Source organism: Dysidea avara, chromosome 2 (genome assembly GCF_963678975.1).
Source record: "Dysidea avara chromosome 2, odDysAvar1.4, whole genome shotgun sequence".
NCBI classification, from domain to species: Eukaryota; Metazoa; Porifera; class Demospongiae; order Dictyoceratida; family Dysideidae; genus Dysidea; species Dysidea avara.
The window spans coordinates 19,906,168-19,923,059 of record NC_089273.1 but is presented as its reverse complement, the minus strand read 5'-3'; the positions used below and the strand labels follow the sequence as shown (position 1 = coordinate 19,923,059).

The 16,892-nt window shown below is 37.8% G+C and overlaps 1 protein-coding gene across 1 annotated transcript in view; it reads left to right on the top strand.

Moving 5' to 3' along the window:
- The first annotated feature begins 262 nt into the window (after nucleotides 1-262).
- Nucleotides 263-16,892, top strand: part of LOC136246787 (uncharacterized) — a 41,753-nt gene continuing 25,123 nt past the window's right edge. The window contains exons 1-8 of the mRNA XM_066038346.1: nucleotides 263-571; nucleotides 1,720-2,010; nucleotides 2,967-3,252; nucleotides 3,617-3,910; nucleotides 4,554-5,133; nucleotides 11,946-12,005; nucleotides 12,073-12,311; nucleotides 13,565-13,773. Coding sequence (XP_065894418.1) covers nucleotides 290-571; nucleotides 1,720-2,010; nucleotides 2,967-3,252; nucleotides 3,617-3,910; nucleotides 4,554-5,133; nucleotides 11,946-12,005; nucleotides 12,073-12,311; nucleotides 13,565-13,773 — 2,241 coding nt within the window. The 5' untranslated portion in view covers nucleotides 263-289. The remainder of the gene's footprint in view (nucleotides 572-1,719; nucleotides 2,011-2,966; nucleotides 3,253-3,616; nucleotides 3,911-4,553; nucleotides 5,134-11,945; nucleotides 12,006-12,072; nucleotides 12,312-13,564; nucleotides 13,774-16,892) is intronic.

Genomic DNA, 16,892 nt, shown 5'->3' with positions numbered 1-16,892 from the left:
TTTAAATGATAGTGTAAAAATGACTAAAACATGCGACATAATATTTTTTTAATGATTATGTTATTATCAGCATAGTATTCCTCTTTGTCTAGCCACTTTGGCATCTGCTACACAGTGCTCATCCTGCATGGTCAGCGACAAGCACTAGAATTCATACCTGTGTAGTATGTCATCAAGCCCTTATTTGGTTAAGCTGTATATGTAGGACATACATACTTGTAAGAGCTCTTTCAAATGAATACAACATTTGTTCAGTTAGCATTTGTAGTAGTGAGTTTGACAGTTCAAAATGATCAGAGTGCTATTATCATTATTGTTTGTAGTCTCAGTCAGTAGTGTTCCTATTGATGACTTCTTCCCTTTCAATGGATCTAATGTGTGTTTATATGATACAGTTACAGGACTGGTCCATACTAGTAATGTGTTGGATTCTAATGGAGTATCTGTTGATGAACTTGATAGATCAAAATGTGATGAGTTTAGACTCAGTCCTAATGATGATGGCAGCTCACAGGAATTAATTATTGCTGGTCAATTTCCATTCTTGGGATCAAAGTTTACTAGATTGTTTGTAAGTTAAGTTTTACTAGTCTATTCTTTAGCTATGTAGCTATTGTTGTACATTACAATACATTATAGCCAGTAGTATGATTAATGATGATAGTGAAACACCATCATACTGTACAGGAATAAAGCTCTTAAGGGAAGTATAGATGTGTGTTGCCTATGATAAAATTTTGTGGTTGAGGTTTACATGCTTGGTAGCTTGTTCATCAAAACTGCTATTTGGTTGCCAAGTGATAGTACATATTTCAACTCAGGGGAGTACCACTAAATGTTTATAATGATGCCCACTCAGTCTCCATTGGTATCTAAATGTCTATTTATATAGAAAATTCATTGTGTCCTGAACCATGTGTGGTATGGAACAAGAATTTCATAGTACAGCAGCATTACTAGCACAAGCTGTGTTGTGTTTTGTATGGTGTGCTGAAATAACATGAAACTGGATTTAGCTGCACAACCTTAATTTATCCCTGGTCCTGCTGCTCAAACTTTTTCTGTTTATTTGTATGTGTCTGAAGTGAATTCCATATTTTGTCAGTACCACTGTTGATCTTCCAGCCTTTTCATAGCTGAGCATCATGCTCAGCATTATGTGTACTTATCAGCCCTGATTATGTACAAGAAGCTAGTGGTTAATAAGTAATGTATGCTAGCTACGTAGACACTATGATAAAATTTATACTATAGGTTCATTTAGTCTTACCAACCAGCCTGTAATTTTTTTCTTTTGCCATTTGGTCAGAAAAAATTTGGTCATTTGGTTGGTCGTGTTATTTTCTCAACCAAATGACACCAAAAAGTACCAGCTGGCTAGCAAGACTAAGATTCATCAATTTATTATCTGTCAGAGCATCCCTAGTGTGGAGCTGCTTGTTCAGTTTCCCATTATACAAGGTACATAATCTGACAAATTAAATAAGTGTGATAGTATTACCAATGCTCATAAAGGGGTGGAGGGTGGGGTGGGTACTAATCGGTATATGTTATGCTGTAACATAATGTGTGTACTTACATGACTCAATATCTGGGCAATTTTACAGTGTTGCTGTTAATTTGGTACATTTAGCTCTCTGGTTAGTTGTAAGCCCCCATATTACTTATATTATTACTTGAATGTTTATGGGAATGGTTTAATTTCCTGTTTATTATTAGGTTAATACAAATGGTGTTATATCATTCAATGAAGAGGTTTCTCATTTCACCCCAAGACTATTTCCAGTAAAAGATAAATATTTGATTTGCCCCTACTGGGCTGATGTTGATACAAGACCTATTGGAGAGATCTACTACAAGGAAACAACTGATGATGAACTTTTAGCACAAGCTAATATTCTCATACAAACTGCTATACACCAGTCAATGGATTTACATAGATTTTATCCAAGTTGGATGTTAATTGCCACATGGTACAATGTTGGATATTACAGCAAAAATTCTGATAAGGTACTATGTACATATACTTAACTGAATCAGTGAAAACCAGTCTTATAGCTTTTCCAAATTTCCATTGATATTTCAGTGGTCACATTGTACCCCTAGCATATGTACCACTATAGCCTTTATGCAGGTCCCTAGTGAGATAGTGAATAATAAAACAACCCTTAGTGATTTGAGCCAAAATAATAATTGTGTTTTACAATTTTTTACTTTCAAAGGTGTCTACTACTGTATATTGGTAGCCAACAACCAAGTTTCCCTCTTTATTAGGTAGTTGTTGTGCACTAGGTGAGTTCCAGCAGGGTGTTGAGTAGAGGGGAGAACAGGCAAAGGATCGGAAGGAGACATTCCATTAATGTACTAAGTTGCTGTTAGTTCTGGACTACTGAAGGGCTCATGATAAAATAATAGAAATTTATAGTATGAGTCTTAATCTAACTTTACATAATCAGCCAGATTGAGCCCATTTCCATATTGGTTAAACTTTTCATAAGGCTTACCACAGCATGTTGAAAAGCAATCAACTTACATAACTTTAGTTGATTATGACATTAGACAGTTGTTTGACTGTATAATTATTATGGTAAAAATCAAACATCCTTCTTTTAAGTTTGATTGGCCTTTCACCCCTAATTATAGATCATCCAAGGTTTTTTTCACAACATTGGTTCATTCCTCCCCGACATGGACACATAGATTCAAATTACTCATAACTAGATTACTTGATATTAGGATTTTTGACTTGAAATCTAGGTACTGATACTTGGTATTTCCAGACCTGATCACTTATGTATAGCTGCAACTCATGCCAACTAGTACATAGTTTCTTTATTAAAAGTATAAACAATACTAAACATTAATTTTACATATGCATTCAGACTAAGAAATCTGTGTACTAATAGTATGTCATGGTATGTACTTGAACATTTCAGTATAATGATTTAGTTTATCTTTATATACAGAATAATACATTCCAAGCTCTCCTTATAACAAATAGTGATCAGTCATTTATTGTATTTAATTATCTTGATAATGGAATCAACTGGAATCAAGGAGATGCTAGTAATTTTGTACCAGCACAAGCTGGATTTAGTTACGGAGTGACACCTCAAGTGAGCTTTGCGTTGCCTGGATCAAGAACTGAAGAAGTTTCTGATATTGAGCTACATTCTAATGTGCACAAAGATGGTCGATTTGTGTACAGGGTTGATCGTATTGTAGATGATGAAGAATGCAACAATGAATTAGGTAACTGCATGGGTTTTTAAAGCAATCTAATATAGCTACCATACGTATTTTAATCATTATTATTTTGATAGCAGTGTCTATTAGGCAATTTAACTAATGTCTTTATGTCAGCTTTAGTGATGGAGTAAAATGTATGTATGTGTATGTATTATACAGTTGAAGTATATAAATCTGGGGATGGAGTGGAGGAGGATTTTTGATTGATGTTTATGCTACTCATGTATATTTGCTAGTTAGTTTTATGGTATAGGCTGTTGGTACCAGTGATTTGTAAATTTTTAAAATCTGAATTTTTGTGAGAGGACATACTCGAAGACGACTGACTATAATGGTTTTTATACTCTTTACTACTATATGTTTATAGGTATTTTAAGGACAATTCCTACGACTCCAACAATCATCAATGGTGGATACATGCAATTACTTGGGCCATGTTTCAACAATACTTATGAGTCAATCATTTGTGTGTTCACTGATAAAGATGGTGATGTTACCTCATTTGTTGATGGGAATGGACTAAAGAGCTCCAAACAAATCGATGGCATTACTGTGAACCAGAAAGCAATTTGTCCGATACCTCTATTTAGAAGGCTGGGTACTCACAATGTAACTATAACTCTTAGAAACAACAAGACCTTCAGTGCAGTTTTTGAAGTTGGTAAGGATATGCTTTATGTAGAAAAAATCTAATCCAAAACAGCCAAGTTGTAAAAAAAGAGTGCTGGCCCAGAAAGGCTATGGTGAAAAAGATGTGAAATCAAAGGTGGCAGCCAAGAAATGGCTGTGGTGATAGGTTAATGGTAAAAATTTTAATAACGACAATGCAGGTGAATTTGGTGCCGCTTGGTCTTGGCACCAGATTCACTTGAATTGTTGTTATTAAAATTTTTACCATTAACCTTCCATCACAGCCATTTCTTGGCCACCACCTTGGATTTCACATCTTTTTTCACCATAACCTTTTTGGGGCCACACTCTTTTTTACAGCTTGGCTGTTTTGGATTAGATATCACTTCTTTTTGTATTTGTATACCCCAAAGCCAGCCTATGACTGGCTTTGGGGCTTTTTAACCTATCTTTTTTTTCTTTACCACAAGAAGAAGAAAAGATTTGGAGTAGATTTTTAATACTTTAACTATTTTTGATTTTAGTAGTAAGTATACAAATTATATATATACATATCAAGACACACGGTAGTGTGTCGTGCGGCCCAAGATATAAGCTTTATGGCAATACATAATATTATATTCAGTATTGCATGTGTTGTAAAGTAATGGTTTGATAGAACAATGTATGTATAGTTACAGTTTCTGGTAAAGAGAGTGATGTAAAGGTTTATGATATCAATGATGCAACTGGTTTTGTTACACTCAAGTATAAGGAGCAGTACATTGCAAAGTGGTCTCCTCAAGAAATGAACAAGGATGAATTTGTTGAAGACGGCAATGTTACTATTGAATATAAAGGTTTGATGTTTTCTCGCAGCAATGGATGGAGTAATGAACTTCCCCCTGAGCAATTTGCTGTTGGTGAAGTTGACATTGTTAATGGAATTGTTAACTTTACACAAAAAATTGACACAGTCTCACATTTCAAGTTCAACATTTATGTTCTTGTTGTTAGCAAAACTACTTCTAATCTTGAAATATCATACACATCTGCAATGCTGTCATTCATACCTAAACTTGTTGGTGAAGCAAGTACACTAAAATATTGTAATTATTGGAGCAGTAATACAAGTGAAATCATGTACTCTGACAAATTACTAGATTGTCCTTGTACTATTGATGATATTGTGTCAGATTCAGACTTCATGCTAGATCCTACCTGCACATCACTAGATGGTGACTGTATGGATGGTCACCATTGTTATATTATGAGGTGAGGAATATGCACTGAACTCTTGTTATCCATTGTTTAGCTTTTCAAACGTTTACCACTGTTTATAAGAATGATGTGTGGCACTATAATTGCTATCCATTTGTGGCCGGTGATGTTGCTTCCTCCTTAGCTTATGAATCTATATGTGCTGAATGCTGTAACAGGCTGTGTATTGTTCAATGTTCAGTGGAAATGTCACACAAGTAGCTACCTGTTAAGGTTGGTAATTAATTACGCAAAAAAAATTAAGAACTTATAAGTTGGCAGTGATCATTACAGTAAAAGTGCTTAAACAAGGGATTGGTAGCCTAAACTGCACCCTGTTCATCACATGTGTAATTAGCCACCATTATTAATAATAAAATTCACGTGTCAGGTGTTGGTCTCCCCACTTCTATTGTATGGTTAATTCTATCTAATCAAAAACAGCCAAGCTGTAAAAAAAAGGTGCGGCCCCCATAAAGGCCATGGTGAAAAAAGATGTGAAATCCAAGGTGGCGGCCAAGAAATGGCTGTGATGGTAGGTTAATGGTTAAATTTTAATAACAATAATTCAGGTGAATTTTGTGCCGCTTGGTCTTGGCACCAAATTCACCTGAATTGTCGTTATTAAAATTTAACCATTAACCTACCATCACAGCCATTTCTTGGCCGCCACCTTGGATTTCACATCTTTTTTCACCATGGCCTTTATGGGGGCCGCACCTTTTTTTACAGCTTGGCTGTTTTTGATTAGATATCACTTCTTTTTGTATTTGTATACTGCAAAGCCGGCCTATGGCTGGCTTTGGGGCTTTTGTAACCCATGTGTTTTTTTCTTTACCACAGGAAGAAGAAAAGAACTTAAAGAAGATTTTTCATACTTCAATTATTTTTGATTTTATTAGTAATTATACAAATTATATACAAATATTTATTACATGCCCATTATTCCCCACAGGATATTTTTTTGCAGCTGATCTCTCTACTGGGTGACTTGAAATGTAGCTGAACTATCTACAGGATGGTTTCTTTGTAGCTGAACTCTCTACAAGGTGACCTCTTCTAGCTGGTCTCTCTACAGGATGATTTGTTTCTAGCTGAACTCTCTACAGGTGATTTGTTTGCTGCTAAACTCTCTAAATGGTGGTTTCTTTGTAGCTGAACTCTCTATAAGATGACTTCATCTAGCTGAACTCTCTACAGGGTGATTTTTTGTAGCTGAACTCTCTACAGGGTGATTTGTTTGCAGCTGAACTCTCTCCATGATGGTTTTATTGTAGCTGAACTCTATACAAGGTTACTTCTTCCAGCTGATCTCTCTATGGGGTGATTTGTTTCTAGCTGAACTCTCTACAGGTGGTTTGTTTGCAGCTAAACTCTCTACATGGTGGTTTCTTTGTAGCTGAACTCTCTACATGATGGTTTCTTTGTAGCTGAACTCTCTACAAGGTAACTTCTTCTCTACATGGCGATTTGTTGTAGTTGAATTCTCTACAGGGTGGTTTGTTTGAGGCTGAACTCCCTACATGGCAGTTTCTTTGTAGCTGAGCTATCTACAAGGTAACTTCTTCTAGCTGATCTCTCTACTCGGTGATTTGTTTGTAGCTGAACTCTCTACATGATGGTTTCTTTGTAGCTGAACTCTCTACAAGATGACTTCTTCTAGCTGATCCCTCTACAGGGGGATTTGTTTGTAGCTGAACTCTCTACAAGTGATTTATTTGCAGCTGAACTCTTTATGTGGTGGTTTCTTTGTAGCTGAACTCTCTACAAGGTGACCTCTTCTAGCTGATCTCTCTACAGGGTGATTTGTTTCGAACTGAACTCTCTACAGGTGATTTTTTGCAGCTAAACTCTCTACATGATGGTTTCTTTGTAGCTGAACTCTTTACAAGGTGACTTTTTCTAGCTGAACTCTCTACGGGGTAATTTCTTTGTAGCTGAACTCTCTACAAGGTAACTTCTTCTAGCTGATCTTTCTACTGGGTGATTTGTTTGTAACTGAAGTTTCTACAGGGAGATTTGTTTGCAGCCGAACTCTCTACAGGTGATTTTTTGTAGCTAAACTCTCTACATGATGGTTTCTTTGTAGCTGAACTCTTTACAAGGTGACTTCTTCTAGCTGACCTCTCTACGGGGTAATTTCTTTGTAGCTGAACTCTCTACATGATGGTTTCTTTGTAGCTGAACTCTCTACAAGGTAACTTCTTCTAGCTGATCTTTCTACTGGGTGATTTGTTTGTAACTGAAGTTTCTACAGGGTGATTTGTTTGCAGCTGAACTCTCTACATGGTAGTTTCTTTGTTGCTGAACTCTCTACAAGGTGAATTCTTCTAGCTGATCTCTCTAAAGGGTAATTTGTTTGTAACTGAACTCTGTACAAGGTGCGTTTTTGTAGGTGATCTCTCTGCAGGTTGATTTGTTTGTAGCTGAACTCACTAAAGGGTGATTTGCTTGTAGCTGAACTCCTTGCATTGTGTCTAGTTTCTAGCTGATCTCTCTACAGGGTGATTTGTTTGTAGCTGATCTCTCTACAGGTTGATTTGTGTGTAGCTGATCTCTCTGCAGGTTGATTTATTTGTAGCCGATCTCTCTACAGGGTAATTTGTTTGTAGCTGAACTCTCTATAAGGTGATTTGTTTGTAGCCGTTCTCTCTGCAAGTTGATTTGTTTTAGCTGAACTCTCTACAGGGTGATTTGCTTGTAGCTGAACTCCTTATATTGTGTCTAGTTTCTAGCTGATGTCTCTACAGGGTGATATTTTTTAGCTGAACTCTCTACAGGGTGGTTTGTTTATAGCTTATCTCTCAACAGGTTGATTGTGTGTAACTGATCTCTCTACAAGCTGATTTGTTTGTAGCTGATCTCTCTGCAGGTTGATTTGTTTCTAAATAATCTCTCTACAAGCTGATTTGTTTGTTGCTAATCGCTCTAAAGGTTGATTTGTTGTAGCTGAACTCTCTGCAAAGTGTTTTGTTTGTAGTTGATCTCTCTACAAGGTGATTTTTTGTAGCTGCCCTCTCTTCAGGGTGATTTGTTTCTAGCTGATCTCTCTACAGGGTGATATTTTGTAGCTGACCTCTCTTCAGGGTGATTTGTTTCTAACTGAAATCTCTACAGGTTAATTTGTTTGTAGCTGAACTCTCTACAGGGTGATTTGCTTGTAGCTGAACTCCTTACATTGTGTCTAGTTTCTAGCTGATCTCTCTACAGGATGATTTGTTTGTAGCTGATCTCTCTACAAGTTGATTTGTGCGTAGCTGATCTCTCTGCAGGTTGATTTGTTTGTAGCCAATCTCTCTACAGGGTAATTTGTTTGTAGCTGAACTCTCTATAATGTGATTTGTTTGTAGCTGATCTCTCTGCAGGTTGATTTGTTTTAGCTGAAAAGTGATTGCTTGTAGCTGAACTCCTTGCATTGTGTCTAGTTTCTAGTTGATGTCTCTACAGGGTGATTTTTTGTAGCTGAACTCTCTACAGGGTGATTTGTTTCTAGCTTATCTCTCTGCAGGTTGATTTGTGTGTAACTGATCTTTCTACAAGCTGATTTGTTTGTAGCTGATCTCTCTGCAGGTTGAATTGTTTCTAGCTGATCTCTCTACAAGTTGATTTGTTTATTGCTGATCGCTCTAAAGGTTGATTTGTTTGTAGCTGAACTCTCTGCAAAGTGTTTTGTCTGTAGTTGGTCTCTCTACAATGTGGTTTTTTGTAGCTGACCTCTCTTCAGGGTGATTTGTTTTTAGCTGATCTCTCTACAGGGTGATTTTTTGTAGCTGACCTCTCTTCAGGGCGATTTGTTTCTAGCTGATCGCTCTACAGGTTGATTTGTTTGTAGCTGAACTCTGTACAGGATGATTTGCTTGTAGCTGAACTCTTTACATTGTGTCTAGTTTCTAGCTGATCTCTCTACAGAGTAATTTGTTTGTAGCTGATCTTCTACAAGTTGATTTGTGTGTAGCTGATCTCTCTACAGGGTAATTTGTTTGTAGCTGAACTCTCTATAATGTGATTTGTTTGTAGCTGATCTCTCTGCAGGTTGATTTGTTTTAGCTGAACTCCTTACATTGACAATGTGTCTAGTTTCTAGCTGATCTCTCTACAGAGTAATTTGTTTGTAGCTGATCTTCTACAAGTTGATTTGTGTGTAGCTGATCTCTCTACAGGGTAATTTGTTTGTAGCTGAACTCTCTATAATGTGATTTGTTTGTAGCTGATCTCTCTGCAGGTTGATTTGTTTTAGCTGAACTCCTTACATTGACAATGTGTCTAGTTTCTAGCTGATCTCTCTACAGGGTGATTTGTTTGTAGCTGATCTCTCTACAAGGTGATTTGTTTGCAGCTGAACTCTCTACATGGTAGTTTCTTTGTAGCTGAACTCTCTACAATGTAATTCTTCTAGCTGAACTCTCTACAGGGTGACTTGTTTCTAGCTGAACTCTATACAGGTGGTTTCTTTGTAGCTGAACTCTCTACAAGGTGACTTCTTCTAGCTGATCTCTCTACAGGATGACTTGTTTCTAACTGAACTCTCTACAGGGTGATCTGTTCATAGTGGAACTTCTAGTGGGAGATTTGTTTGCAGCTGAACTCTCTACACGATGGTTTCTTTGCAACTGAACTCTCTACAAGGTAACTTCTTCTAGCTGATCTCTCTGCAGGGCAATTTGTTTGTAGCTGAATTCTCTACAGGGTGATTTGTTTGCAGCTGAACTCCCTACATGATGGTTTCTTTGTAGCTAAACTCTCTATTAGGTACCTTCTTCTAGCTGATCTGACTACAGGGTGACTTGTTTGTAGCTGAAGTCCCTACAGAATAACTTGTAATGTAATATAATTCTATAATGGAGTATATTATAAACGTAGCTGAATGCTCTATTAGGGTGACTGTTCTATTAGAGTATCTTGATCTCGCATATGCTACACGTAGTTGGCTTTGGAGTCATAACTCAGTGGTTTGTAATCCGATTCTTCTGTACTACTGCAAGGACTTTCTATGATAATTATTCCAGCTACACACCGATTTTCAGCTCACTGCTCTAAGCGGTTTGCCTGGTAGGCGTGAAAACTAATTGTTTTTATATTCATAAAAATCGATCGCGTAATTTTGACACAGGTTGGGTTTTGTGTCATATTTCGATGGCCTTTAACTGGATTCCTTTCAAACCACAAAAAGGCACTCCTACGATAGTTACTCCATCTACATAGCAATTTTCAGCTCATTCCTTCAAGCGGTTTACCCTGTGGGCGTGACAGACCTTCGACCTAATTTTACGCAAATAATCGGTCATAACTCCGTGAATCTTCATCGGATTCCTTCCAAACTTGGTACTGAGATTCGCCTTAATGAGTCCTTCAAGTGTGCCAAATTACAGCCCGATTGAAGCACGAATTCGTGTTTTATGGCGGATTTTGCAAAGTGTGCGAAAAGAAGAAGTAGAAGAAGAAAAAAAACGAAGAAAAAAAACCCAAACTTTGGCCGCTCGTATCTCGAAAATGGCTAGAGCGATTTTCTTCAAATGTGGAATTTGGACTCCCCTACCTAGCCGGCACTTCCGTAGCAACTTTGGTTACAATGGGATAAGGAATCACGGAGCTACAAAGGTGTGAAAATCGCATTTACTTTCTTCCTGTAAATATACTCACTGTGGCGCGCCGGCTTCTTGGGCCCCACGACACACTACCATGTGTCTTGATATTTCTGGTCCTAACAATTCCCCAAAATTGACTAGGTGAACTGACAAATTGACCTTGTTTTTTTGTATACATATATTTTATTTTATTTAAAACTTTTTCTGTTTTTTTCAGCTTTTTATGTGGTACACTACATTTGACATAATAATTATAGGGAAATGATAAGTTAGTACATCTTTATAAGAAAAAAGTGTGTAAAAGCTTTCAACAGATAGAAAATATTGTATGGTGATTGTGCATGTTGCTGCAGACCTTCAGTGCTGGTCACTGTAAAGCATTAATACAATACAATACAATTCATTCAGAAAAAAATGTCCATGCAGGGAGGGAACTAGCAGGGCCGCCCACAGGGGGGGGCAACTGGGGCATTTTGCCCCTGGCCCCAGCCTGAAAGGGGCCCCAGGAGGCCCCATGAAGGGCCCCCTGAATACCTGTTTAAAAGATCGATATACTCTAATAGAGCAGTCAGATCTAAATACTCTAATAGAGTAGTCACAGTATTCTTCAGAGGAGCAGTGTAGCAAGCTTATAGATAAGGAGATATGGTTGGTGATGGGTAGTTATTGTCATTGCCAGCAGGTTGTGACCTTTTTTTTTTTTTTTTTTTTTTTGGTCTTCACATTACAACTTGGGTCAAGGGCCCCACTTTTACTCTTTGCCCTGGGCCCCTTAATTTCTCTGGGCAGCCCTGGGAACTAGAAACACATAATTAATTTTTCATGTCTTAATGGTCCCCTTATAAAATTCTTGTAAATTTTCTTTTAAATAACTCATTGTTTGTGAGCTCCTATAACATAGCATCAAAGGAAAAAGTAACACTAGATGTATTGGCTGATGAACATGTCCTAGCCAATTACAAGTAGTCATATATTTTACAGCATTATTCTGCCCATTACACAGTGGAGTGTATGCAAGTATACCAGCATTGGCATGTCTACTATTGCTAGTGAAGCTTCAGGTTGATACTTGTATGTACCAGCACTTACTTCTGTACTAATGAAGTAGACTAAGCTTTATAGCATGGTTAGATTAAAAATAAGTGACAATCAAATTTTGTTTTTGTCTAGAATTTACAAATCTGTGGCAGTTAATAATTTTCAAAACTCAGTTTCTGTCTGTGTCATCTATTGTTTTTTTAGAATAGGAAAGGAACAGTGTTGTTATTATTTAAATGGATGGTGTGGTGATGAATCATCAAGGTCAGAAGGTTGTTTAATACCACACATTACATAATGTATATTCTTCTCCTGAATTCTTTATATGTAGCAACAGTAAGAATTCGGCACAAAGATGTTGCTATGACTCTGATGGAAACTATTCACCTCAACAAGCTAGATCATATTACAATCACCCTTATGATGATGACTTGTATTTACAATATCTCTCATCAGATTATTTCCCACAAAAAGTGTGTTGTGCTGATTCTGATGAAACAACATCTTGTGATAAGTATCATCTAGCAAGACCTGGAGATGATGGTTCTCATTGCTCAAATACTTTTCCTAGTATGTTCATATAGAGCAGCGTTGAAACCGGGTCACTACTGCTGACCCGGATGACCCACTGACCCGGATTTGACCCGGATGTGACCCGGATTGACCCGGATTAAATTAAGCCGAGGCGCGCGATAAGAGCTATGTTTCGGGTATTCTCGAGCGAGCGAGACTATGTTTTGAGCGTTCGATTCGTGTTGAGTAAACGAGTAGTTATGTGATAACTAAGCCGGTAAGTTTATAATTTAAAATCAGTTAGTGGGTTTGGTTCCACGTAGCTACTGTGAGTTTACAGACAGCAATTGGGTGTGGCTTCATACATACTTAGTATTGCAATTTCCCAATATATTAAAATGGGTGTGGCTCACAAAAGTACTTAATATCCTGCTGCAAGACTATAGACCTAGACTATATACAACTCATACATTAATCGATTAGTGGGCTCCACGTAAGCTTGCAGACTGAAACGGACACAGTTTCATGCTACAGACTGCACTTACTAATAAATGGGCGTGGCTGAGCGTATGTTTGTAACGCGATAAGTGGGCGTGGCTCATGAAAGAGCTACGCGACTGGCGTTTATAGGTTCCACGTCGCCAAACGATCAATTTCGTTTCTCACGTGATCCAATCCGGGTCAGACCCGGATAATTTGTAAACCTGGTCAGACCCGGATGACCCGGATGACCCGACCCGGTTTCAACGCTGATATAGAGCATACAAACGAAACATCATACGTAGATAAAATTCACAACTTCTTCATTGAATTTTGAAGTATGTAGGTTAACTCAAGTAGACTAGAACTCTAGGAGTCACCATCTGTTTGTTTGGGTGGCCACAGAAATCATTAATTAACAAATTTCATAAGTACGTGGCAGAGCTATTGGTTCTAGCCTCCAGCAGAATTGCAGCTGAATAGGCAATTTTTCTGCTTATGATTTTCAATTAACCTTGTCGTCATATTAAACTATCTAACAATTTTTACTCCTATGTGATAATCATATATGCAATTTTAATTTTTGCTTGTGTTCTAGCTGTGCCATTCACATATCTTTTGCATTCTATTCAGTGTGGGAAGTTTTAATCCCTAGTGTATTATTTATTATTTATTGTAACATAGTCATTTGTTTATCAACGTAGTGTGAGCATTAGACAACCATTGTAAGTTTGCAACACTATGGCAGGCATTATCTTGTACAAAAAGTTACACACATATACAAGTTATGTAGGTGTGTTCATGTTACTGGAGTTGTTCTATTTACACAGACTTGTTTACTGAAGGTGCAGTTTGCACAGTCAACACAACAACGGGACTGATCTACACTAACACATCTACTAGAGGAGGAAAGTTTGAACTACTGGATGGTGAAAATTGTACTGTATATAAACTAACTCCCAACAATAATGCTAGTACTGGTGAAATAACACTATCTGTTCCGTTTTGTGTTGGAGATCAAGAATACACAAAATTATATGTAAGTTTATCGTTTGATATCATAGATAGTGGAAGCCTCTACTATCTATGGTGATATCGCCATAATCAAGACACATGGTAGTGTGTCGTGCGGCCCAAGAAGCCGGCGCGCCACACCATGAGTATATTTAGGGGAAGAAAGTAAACGTGATTTTCACACCTTTGTAGCTCCGTGATTCCTTATTCGATTGGAACTAAAGTTGCTACAGACGTTCCGGCTAGATAGGGAAGTCCACATTCCAAATTTGAAGAAAATCTCTCAAGCCATTTCCGAGATACGAGCGGCCAAAGTTTGGGGTTTTTTCTTCTACTTCTTTTCGCACACTTTGCAAAATCCGCCATAAAACACGAATGCGTGCTTCAATCGGGCTGTAATTTGGCACACTTGAAGGACTCATTAAGGTGAATCTCAGTACCAAGTTTGGTAGGAATCCGATGAACGTTCTCGGAGTTATGACCGATTATTTGCATAAAATAAGGTCGAAGGTCTGTCACGCCCACAGGGTAAACCGCTTGAAGGAATGAGCTGAAAATTGCTATGTAGATGGAATAACTATCGTAGGAGTGCCTTTTTGTGGTTTGAAAGGAATCCAGTCAAAAGGCCATCGAGGTATGACACAAAACCCAACCTGTGTCACAATTACGCGATCGATTTTTATGGAATAAAAAAACTATTAGTTTTCACGCCTACCAGGCAAACCGCTTAAAGCAGTGAGCTGAAAATCGGTGTATAGCTGGAATAAAAAAATTATCATAGAAAGTCCTTGTAGTAGTACAGAAGAATCGGATTACAAACCACTGAGTTATGACTCCAAAGCCAACTACGTGTAGCATATGCGAGATCAAGATACTCTAATAGAACAGTCACCCTAATAGAGCATTCAGCTATGCTTTTAACTTACTCCATTATAGAATTATGTGACATTGCAAGTTATTCTGTAGGGAGATCAGCTATAAACAGTTAATCTTATAGACAATTCAGCTACAAGCAAGCCACCCTGTAGAGAGTTCAGCTACAAATATGTTGCTGTAGAGATTCAGAACATTATATAAGTCACACTGAACAGAATTCAGCTATAAACAAGTCACCTTGTAGAGACAAATCACTCTGTAGAGAATTCAGCTACAAACAAGTCACTGCATAAAGGGCTCAGCTACAAAAAAAAAACTACCCAGTAAAGAGTTTGTCTAGATCGGCTACAAACAAGTTACTTTATGCAATGTTCAGTTACAAGTAAGTCACTCTGTAGAGAGTTCAGCTACAAACAAGTCACTCTGTAGTACAAACAAGTCACTGTATAGCTGGAGAGTTTAGCAACCAATCAAAAAAACCACTTTGTAAAGAACTCAGCTATACAAACATGTTACAACTCTATAGAGAAAGTTATAACTCTATAGAGAGATCACCTAGAAACAATTGGTCATCCAGTAGAGAGATCAGCTACAAGACATCACCTTATAGATAGCTTAGTTCCAAAGAAACCGCCATGTAGAGAGTTCAGCTGCAAACATATCACCCTGTAGAGAGTGCAGCTATTAGTAGATCACCCTGTAGAGAGTTCAGCTAGAAAAAGTCATCATGTAGAGAGATCAGCTAGAAGAATCACCTTGCAGAGAGTTCAACTACAAACAAATCACCATGCAGATAGTTCAGTTACAAATAAGTCACCCTATAGAGAGATCAGCTAGAAGAAGTTACCTTGCACAGAGCTCAGCTACAAAGAAACCATCATATAAAGAGTTCAGCTGCAAACAAATCACCCTGTAGAAAGTTCAGCTACGAACAGATCACCCTGTAGAGAGATCAGCTAGAAGAAATCACTTTGTAGAGAGTTCAGCTACAAAGAAACCACCATGTAGAGAGTTTAGCTGCAAACAAATCATCTGTAGAGAGTTCAGCCAGAAACAAGTTTACCCTGTAGAGAGATCAGCTAGAAACAAATTACCCCATAGAGGGAGCAGCTACAAAGAAACCATCCTGCAGAGAGTTCAATTACAAACAGATAACCCGATAGATAGTTCAGCTAGAAACAAGTCACCGTGTAGAGAGATCAGCTAGAAACAAGTCATCCAGAGATCAGCTAGAAACAAGTCACCCTGTAGAGAGATCAGCTAGAAACAAGTCACCTTGTAGAGAGATCAGCTACAAAGAAACCATCCTGTAGAGAGTTCAATTGCAACAGAAAATCCTATAGAGAGTTCAGCTAGAAACAAGTCACCGTGTAGAGAGATCAGCTAGAAACAAGTCATCCAGAGATTAGCTAGAAACAAGTCATCCTGTAGAGAGATCAGCTAGAAACAAGTCACCCGGTAGAGAGATCAGCTACAAAGAAGCCATCCTGTAGAGAGTTCAATCGCAAACAGAAATCCCTATAGAGAGTTCAGCTAGAAACAAGTCACTGTGTAGAGAGATCAGCTAGAACTAGAAACAAGTCATCCAGTGGTTAGCTAGAAACAAGTCACCCTGTAGAGAGATCAGCTACAAAGAAACCACCTTGTAGAGAGTTCAATTACAAACAGTTAACCTTCTAGATAGTTCAACTAGAAACAAGTCATCGTGTAGAGAGATCAGCTAGAAACAAGTCATCCAGAGATCAGCTAGAAACCAAGTCACCTTGTAGAGAGATCAGCTAGAAACAAGTCACTCTGTAGAGAAATCAGCTACAAAGAAACCATCCTGTAGAGTTCAGCTACAATCAAGTTACACTATAGAGAGATCAGCTAGAAACAGATCATCTTGTAGAGAGTCAGTTGCAAACAAATCACGCTGTAGAGGATTCAGCCACCCCGTAGAGAGTTCAGTTTGAACAAGTAACCTTGTAGAGAGTTCAGCTACAAAGAAATCACCATGTAGAGAGTTCAGCTGCAAACAAATCATCCTGTAGAGAGTTCAGCTAGAAACAAATCACCCTGAAAAGAATTCAGCTATAAACAATGAGAGTTTCAGCTACAATTCAGTTATGTAAGAAGTCACCTTATTAACTACAGTATGTGATAATCATCACTCAATGTTAAATATACAAATATTTCATCAGACAAATGCTATACACACAATTACTGCCTTTCTTCCACAATTCCTTACAAGTTAAAAGGAAGCAGCATCAAAGCCATATAGCCAGT